Source organism: Argentina anserina, chromosome 6 (genome assembly GCF_933775445.1).
Source record: "Argentina anserina chromosome 6, drPotAnse1.1, whole genome shotgun sequence".
NCBI classification, from domain to species: domain Eukaryota; kingdom Viridiplantae; phylum Streptophyta; class Magnoliopsida; order Rosales; family Rosaceae; genus Argentina; species Argentina anserina.
Window position 1 is genome coordinate 22,943,617 of NC_065877.1, and position 8,613 is coordinate 22,952,229.

General features: G+C 42.0%; 1 protein-coding gene across 1 annotated transcript; it reads right to left on the minus strand.

The window, feature by feature from the left end:
• Nucleotides 1-6,513: 6,513 nt before the first annotated feature.
• LOC126798622 (uncharacterized) lies at nucleotides 6,514-8,265 on the minus strand. Its single transcript, XM_050525631.1, has 3 exons — nucleotides 7,563-8,265; nucleotides 7,266-7,438; nucleotides 6,514-6,787 (listed from the first exon to the last, which is right to left on the minus strand). Exons 1-3 carry the CDS (start codon nucleotides 8,190-8,192, stop codon nucleotides 6,622-6,624), a joined length of 969 nt encoding a protein of 322 aa, XP_050381588.1. The 5' UTR covers nucleotides 8,193-8,265; the 3' UTR covers nucleotides 6,514-6,621.
• Between the last annotated feature and the right edge of the window lie 348 nt (nucleotides 8,266-8,613).

Consider the following 8,613-nt stretch of genomic DNA (forward strand, 5'->3'; position numbering starts at 1 on the left):
CTGTGAATCTGGTGTCTCTGTCGCTGACAACATTGTGTGGTACTCCCCAGTACTTCACCACATGCTTGAAGAAAAGGGCCGTTGTGTCTTCGGCAGAGCAATGTTTTGGAGTTGGTACAAAGGTTGCATATTTTGAGAACCTGTCCACCACCACTAGGATGCCAGATAACTCTCCCACCTTAGGCAGATTGGTAATGAAGTTCAAGGAGACACTCTCCCATGGACGGCTCGGTACTGATAGTGGTTCCAGCAATCCCGGAGTCTTCTGTCGCTCCACTTTGTCTTGTTGGCATGTTAGACAAGTTCTTGTGTACTCCATCACATCATCTCGCATTTGGGGCCAGTAGTAACCCTGCTTGAGTAGTGCGTGGGTTCTTTGCCACCCCGGATGGCCTGCCCATAAAGTGTCATGGCACTCTCTCATTAACATCCTTCGTAATCCGTCGGCTCGGGGAACATACATCCTCCCTCCTTTGGTCATCAATAGACCATTTTCCATCCAAAATCTACGGCTTTTTCCTTCTTTCACTAGTTTGACCAGAGCTCGAGCCACATGATCTTTCTCTAAGTTCTCCTTGACCCTTTCCTTAACATTTGTGGCTACCACACTGCCAGACATAGTAGCCAACATCCGAAAGGCAGCAAGGTCGGCCTTGCGACTAAGGGCATCTGCAACCTGGTTAGTGCTGCCCGCTTTGTACTCAAATTGGAAGTCGAACTCCGCGAGAAATTCTTGCCAACGAGCTTGCTTTGGTGTCAATTTTGGGTGTGTTAGGAAGTGACTAACCGCGGAGTTATTGGTCTTCACTACAAACTTCGACCCTAGTAGATAGTGTCGCCATGTTCTCAAACAATGAATCACAGCCAACATCTCTTTCTCATGCGCTGTGTATCTTTTTTCTGCTGTTGAGAGCTTGTGGCTCTCATATGCCACAGGGTGTCCTTGTTGCAACAAGACCCCGCCTAGAGCGAAGTCAGACGCATCTGTTTGCACTTCAAATGGCTTGTTCAAATCTGGCAGGGTAAGAACAGGATCTTTCATAACAGCTTGCTTTAAGTTTTGGAAGGCCTTCTCGCAGCCTTCGCCCCAGTTCCACACCACTCCCTTCTTCAACAGTTCAGTTAAGGGAGTTGTCTTCTCAGAGTACTTCTCAATGAACCGCCGGTAGTAATTGGCTAGTCCAAGGAAAGAGCGCAATTCCTTCACATTCTTGGGACTCTACCACTCTTCAATGGCCCTTACTTTCTCCATATCCATCCTGATTCTTCCCCTCTCTATGATATGACCCAAGAACTTTATGGTATCTTGCGCGAAGGAGCACTTTTCTCGCTTCACGTACAACTTGTTGTCTCGCAACCGTTGAAACACCACCTTCAAGTGTTCCACATGCTCTTTCAAAGTGGAACTATAAATCACAATATCGTCCAGATACACCACCACAAATCTATCCAACAGGTCGCTGAGGACTTGGTTCATTAATGTGCAGAAGGTAGCAGGTGCATTAGTCAATCCGAACGGCATTACCAGAAATTCAAAGGCTTCGTATCGGGTGACACATGCTGTCTTGTACTCATCCCCTTTTGCGATGCGGACTTGATGGTACCCCGAGCGAAGGTCTAGCTTTGTGAAGTACTTGGCACCACTAAGTTGGTCGAACAAGTCATTAATCAGGGGTATAGGGTACTTGTTCCTCACAATGACCTTGTTGAGAGCTCGGTAGTCCACACACAATCGCAAAGTCCCATCATGTTTCTTCTGGAATAGTACCGGGGCACCGAATGGTGACTTAGAGGGCTGAATAAAACCCGCCTCCAATAGATCCCCAAGCTGCTTCCTCAATTCTGCTAGCTCTGGAGGGGCCATCCTATATGGTGCCCTCGCAGGCGGTTTAGCCCCTGGGAGTAACTCGATCTCATGATCTACATTCCTCCTGGGTGGTAACTCTTTAGGTAACTCCGATGGCATCACATCTTTATAGCTCTCTAAGATTCCCATGATCTCCTTCGGTACTATCTCGTTCCCACTCCTGTCTTTTATCAGGGGGACCACAACATATGTCGGTTCTTGGCGCTTAACGCCCTTCTTAAGTTGGAGGGCCGACAAAAGGCGAGGCTCACTTGGTGACACCACCTTGGCCGGCACAACACAGGGTCTCTCCCCCATTACTAACAGATTTTGAGCATTAGGAATGGGAATGGCTTTGTTTTCCAGCATGAATTCCATCCCCAATATAACGTCGAAATCGTCCATCTGCACAATCACCAAATCTGTCTTTCCTTCCCAATTACCCAACTTCAGGCGCACCCCTTTTGACAACCCTACAGTGGGCGAGGGTGAGGAGTTAACTGCTTTCATGTGGCCCATGTCTTTCTCGTATTCCAACCCCAGCCTTCGTGCTTCCATTTCCGATATAAAGTTGTGGGTAGCGCCAGTGTCTATCATCACACTCTTGGTGACCTTTCCGTTTATGCTTCCTTCCACGAACATTAGGCCCTTGGGTAAGAGCTTCTTTGTCACATAGGGCTGCCTTTCAACCGCATTCAGGAATTTCAATGCCCCCATGTGGCTATGTTATTCTACCTCCTCTTGTCGATCCTCATTCTCCTTTGCTGAAATCTGGGCTTGTAGAGCTGACAAAGCAGTCTTATGAGGACACTTATTTACTCTATGAGGTCCCCTACATAAGAAACATGATAGGGGTCTCGGGGTGAAGCCAGCAGAGTTAAATGGGCGTGGAGTAAACACCCCTGTTGAGACTGCTGGCTTGGAGGAAGCTGTGTCTCTCACATTGCTAAATCTTTTGTCCGTTCCTCCGGAGTTTGAAAATCTTGATTCCCCTCCCCCACTTTTGCTTTGTCCTGGTCTCACGCTTCGATTGACGTTCACATTCGAAAAGGATGAGTTTCTTCTTACCGAGTTCTCTTCGAATGTGTAGTCAATTAACCTTTCAGCTGCCGCTTGAGCGGAGGCCAAATCTTGGACCCTTTGTCTTTGAAGCTCCGTTCTAGCCCATGGTTTTAATCCCTCGAGGAAATAGAACAACCGATCTTTCTCGGACATGTCTGGGAGATCAAGCATGATCATGGAGAATTTGTTCACAAACTCTCTAATGTTGTTGGTGTGTTTCAACTCCCTCAATTGCCTTCTTGCCATGTAATCCACGTTCTCTGGAAGGAATTGAGTTTTAAGTTCCTTCTTGAGGTCTTCCCATGTCTCAATGGAGCACACCTTCCTCTGGATATCATTGTATTTTGTTCTCCACCATAATTTGGCATCCCCTGACAAATACATTGTTGCTATGTTTAACTTCACCTCTTCCGAGTCAGCTTTGACGGCTCGGAAATAATGCTCCATATCAAAAAGGAAATTCTCAAGCTCCTTGGCATCTCTTGCCCCTCCATAAGCTTGAGGTTCCGGTATCTTGACCTTCTTGTAGTCCGTCACAGGTTGGTTGTCCATCGCACGGATGGTTAGATTGAGCTTAGTATTCATCTCCATCAGCTCATTTTTGAATGCATCGATGGTGGCTCGGACATCATCCGCCATAGTGTCCATCGTCACACGTAAAGTGTTGAGAGCATCACTCATCACCCCCAATTGTTCCAGCGAGGCAGCGCCTTGCTCTTCCTCATATCTTGCCCTTCTCTTGGGCATTTCCATCTCTAGGGCCGTAACCCGTGCTTCCAACTCTTCAAAACCTTCTCCTGCTCCTCCCCTGGGAGCTCCAACATTTTCTAGGGCCGCAACTCAGTCCCTTAACCCCTCAAGGTTCTCCACCCGTGTCACCAACCTTTCAAGGTCGACACGGTCTAGCATGGAGGTAATGTCAATCAATCTATCCAGGACTCCCGCAAGTTCACCGAGTTGCTGATCATAAAAATCGAATCGTTGCTGGTTGGTCATTCTTCCCGACATCGTAAGAGCCTTGAGCCAAGCCGGCTCTGATACCAACTGTCACAGGCCGACTTTGCAAAGCGCAAGTAGGACCGTGCGGCACTTGCTAATCGTTGAATGAGAAGCAAGTTAGCCAAATGAGTACCTTGCAAGGGTCAATGAAACCACACGATATTAATATAGTGCTAGCAACAAGCGAGAACGCAATTTATATAGTTGTAAGGGACAATCTCATGAACAAGTGAATTATCAAGTAGGCAACAAGAAATGATCTCACGAGGCACAGATGATTGAATAATTCCTCTCTTTATTGATGGTAAGACGGTAAGGGAGGCCCAAGTACATGTGCTTACCTATACTAGTTTCGTAGTCCAACTGTAGCCGACTAGGAACCCCTCCCTATAATAGCATATTTTGCAAAACTAGACTTGGCAGGGGGAAACATGGAACCTTCCCACCATGAGCCAACTTAATAAAGGAAATTACAGAAAATATAAATTACAATACTGCCACTAGCACGCAAGCAACCGGCCATAGGCATGACTCATGACCTTGGACAAAGTTGGTTGCGGCCTTACAAGTGCGGCCCCTGACACAGAGCATCAAGCTTAAATGTACTCATGGCGTTTTAGGCTTTCTAGCAAAGGTGTAATGTTAGCTGATGTATCACTAACAGTTTTTTATGCCTCATTGCATGTTCCAGTTTCAGTAATATGAGCTACATTTTCTAGCAAAGGCATCTGCAAGCTTGATAGTTCAAATTAAGGATCCGAATTCAGCTGAGAAGCCAAAGCTACCACCAACCGAATCGTCAAGAATGGTGTCTCTATGTCCAGTGTGTATCAAGCTCTTTCCAGTAACTCAGATGGCTGTTTTTCACTAGCACAAAACCTTTGATTTGACTCATATACATGGTGTTAGTACATTGTATTTAAGAATCCAAACGAAAGAGAGTAGCTTTCAGGCGTGTGTATGACTAGCTAAGACTTGAAAGTGTATTACATGCACAGCATCAAAGTCAAACAGTAATACTATAGTCAGATTAGTATGACCATAACAGTTGAAGAAATGAACGGTGCTAAAGGAAAACCACCTGTTTTATTTCCAGTCCCACATGGAGGTCAATGTCAATTATCAAGACTCAATAACAGTAAACAAATTAACCAAATTGCAAATTACATAAAAATGAGTTGTTCTATCTAAGTTGTCCGATTTGACACGAAGGACTTAATTCTAAAATGGTCTTAAGGCGAAATTTGGTAATATTAGACATGTATGAGTGGAGATGAATCACTAAAATATTTTGATTTTTGATCAGCTCAAACTCTACATATTGGTACCTATCGTAAGTTATCATATGCAATTGTTGGAATCATTTGATAATATAAAGGATTCTGAGCATCCACTGGGTCACTAAGAGGCAAAATCTTCATCAAGTAATAAGAAATGTTATCATGAAAAAGTATCTCTTGATAACCTAAACAAAGGCAAACTGCAGAACACCGCTCAGTTAATTAGCTTTTATATACTCATAACCCCAAAAAAAATTAGCTTTATATAATACTCCCAAATTGCAACTAGTTTGTACAAGTAAAGATGTCTCTATATGATATTATAATTCTGTGTGTTGCAAAACTTTCACTGAAAGAAATATTTTTTGTCTTCTTCTCTGTTTCTAGCAACCTATTTGATATCTTTTCCATACAAAGACAGGAACTTATGGACCACCTACTGATGAGGAAAAGGTCTTGAATGTTTATAGAGCACCACATAACCAATCTGTGATTTAAGCAAAACAATGTGATGATGCTAGACAATAGGGAAAGATCCAAAATCTTGAAGAATGATTCATGTAACTACAAAGTTTGGTGAAGTAAAGTGTTTTAATTCTTCAATGGGCTTCATGCATACCCAATAATCATCTAGAAATCACTTAGGACACCAAATAAATGAAGACAACTACAAAAGTAAATGAATCAATCAATGGAAAATGAGCTCATCACCAACAAAGGCAAGACAAAGATGCAAATATCAGCAGACCCATGCAGGACTACACAGAACAATGCAAATATGTGAAATAGCCACAGAAAGGAAAGAGATTTTATTTTAGTAGAACTATGCTCTGATATTTTGTCAAGGTCATAATCTTCCTTCAGATCTTTCTTTTTCTTTCACTATCATTTCCCTAAATTTAAGGTGCAGAGAGCATTCAGAATCATTTCAATTCAGGCCTTGAAAATACACCATAAAGACTTCTGGCATAGGCAGAAGTGCAGAACTGAGAAGGAAGACTAAATTTTTCCTTCAAAAAAAATCTTGTATGCCATTAATACCATCATTTCTTTCTCCTTGGGCAACTGATCTTAACATTATGTCATATTATAGCAGCAATATGATGGGTTATAGCTTATTGCAATATGCTGGACAAATTCATTAATTTTTGTTCAAGCAGAAGTATGAAAAGAAAATTACTGATTTAATTAGAAATAAAGCCCTAGTTTAACTAGTACAGAAGGAAGTTCAAAAACTCTGCCCAAGTCTTTTCTTATTCTGGATGAAAGCTTATCAACAGAAATTTACAGGAAAAAAAGATGAGCACAGCAACACACATAGGTGCGTAAGGAACAAGATACCAAAAGTAGATTACATATATCACAGCTATTATGTTACTTCAACTATATTACATGTCACAGCTAATATGGTATATATCTCAGATGAAGAGTTGTTTAAGAAGCTGCAGTTAAAGGAGAATGCTGATGAGCACCGCGGTAGAAATTGGATGAAGATGTGCAGGTTTGATCAGTTCCGTGTTGAAACCTTTCATTTCCTTCATCCTCTTCTTCATCCTCTTCAGCATCCCACAGGAAATGAGCGTACGAAGCCAGGACATAACTGCACAATAAGAATGACAGTTTATTGATCACCCATTGAAAATGAAAATCTATAACCAGGAAACAACAGATAAAAGAAACCCTAAAATAACAATTTAAAAGTTAAGCCACGTCCCTAGAAACAATTTGCATATCTAAATAAAATCTCTTGAAATACTTCAATTACTAGTGTGTGAAACTTAATCAAAAGCAAATTGATGTATGAGAAACAAATCTAACAGAACCGTGTTCATTTCAACAAAACTAAATGGTCAAACTAGAGCAACTCTGTGCAAACTAGACCACAATCGCGAGATACTCCTCACATTCATGTAGCTGCACCAATCTCAGGATTCAATCAAAATTACTAATTGAAGTTAACTTAGGTTGCTTGAGCAGACTAGCATATATCACAGATTCAGCAATGCCGGATACACAATTTCATCAAGCATGACTGTTTAAACTAAATAAATTTAAACAAACAGAATATTATTCCTCACCTATCATCTGGGGAAGCTTTAACAGCTTGGTCAAAATAAGTCTCAGCTCGTTGAGCATCCTTCTGTGTGTTCCATATCAGATCAGCATACGTTGATAAAACATCGGCATCACTCGGATTAGCCAAAATTGCTCTCTCACAGTACTCCTGTGCTTTAGCATAGTCTCCTCGCACCTATTCACATCATCAATAATCAGAAACACATCCCAGTTTGAAACAAACATCAAATTACTCACCAAAACATGCAACATATATAAAAACCAAACTCCAATCCAAGAAAGTGGGAAGCTTCACTTACCTCTTTTAGAAACTTCGCATAGTTGCTGAGTAAGAGAGGATTGCTCGGGTCTGCTTGGATCATTGACCGGTAATAAGCATCGGTATTATTAGTCCCATGATTATTGTTACTCTCAGAGAACCCAAACTCGTCTCCACTGTCTGATCCTTTTCTCCCTCCACCACCACCACAGATCTTACCGCCATTATTTCCCATATCACCACCCACCGTCAGTGTCTGCAGCACACTCTCTTTCTTCCCTGCACCACAATCTTCATCATCCCCAACTTTCTCACCCAATCCAGAGCTTGAGAACAGCCTTTGTGTTGAAGATGAAGATGATATGGTGATGGGTTTGTGTTCTTCTTCTTGTTCTGTACCTTTCTTGGCTCTGTTTTTAGATTTCTTTCTCTTGATTTGTGGTATGGGGGTTTTCTTTTTGGGTTTAACTGGGGAGGTTTGGGTGTCTGATTCAACTAGGAACTGGGTTGGTGTCTTTGTTGGGTCAAAAGTGGGGCTGTGGAGGGAAGATGATAAGTTGACTGACCTGGTTCTGGGAAGATTGAGAACTGGCTCTGGCTCTGGTTGGGGGTCTTTGGAGTGGGAGAGCCATGAGTTCAAGATTGGAGTTGAAGAGCTCCTTAGAAGCATGGTTATTGGTTAGGACTTGGAAAAAAGGTTGATATGAAGAAGGAGAAGAATAAGTTGTTTAGTTATATATAGGAGGAGAAATGAGAGCAGTGCAGGTTACAGAGTGGCGGGGGGAGACGAAGACCTCTCACTCTATTATAAATGGTACACTGTTTAGGGTTTATAATTATTTCTATACCACAATATTCATAAACAAAATATCATTTTAGCACCGGATATTTTATAATTATTTCTATACCACAATATTCATAAACAAAATATCATTTTAGCACCGGATATTTTATAATTATTTCTATACCACAATATTCATAAACAAAAAGCTACCATTCGTGATCGAACTCACAAGTCACAACCACACTAATATAAGAGAGATTATGCAATTAGTGCAAACTAAAATCTTATACAGCGAGTATAAAAAGTA

Coding starts and splice junctions, on each gene's coding strand:
- LOC126798622 (XM_050525631.1), bottom strand. CDS start 8,192: ATGCTTCTAAGGAGCTCTTCAACTCCAATCTTGAACTCATGGCTCTCC. Junction 7,439..7,562: donor ATGCGAAGTTTCTAAAAGAG/GTAAGTGAAGCT, acceptor TGATGTGAATAG/GTGCGAGGAGACTATGCTAA. Junction 6,788..7,265: donor AAAGCTTCCCCAGATGATAG/GTGAGGAATAAT, acceptor CTTATTGTGCAG/TTATGTCCTGGCTTCGTACG.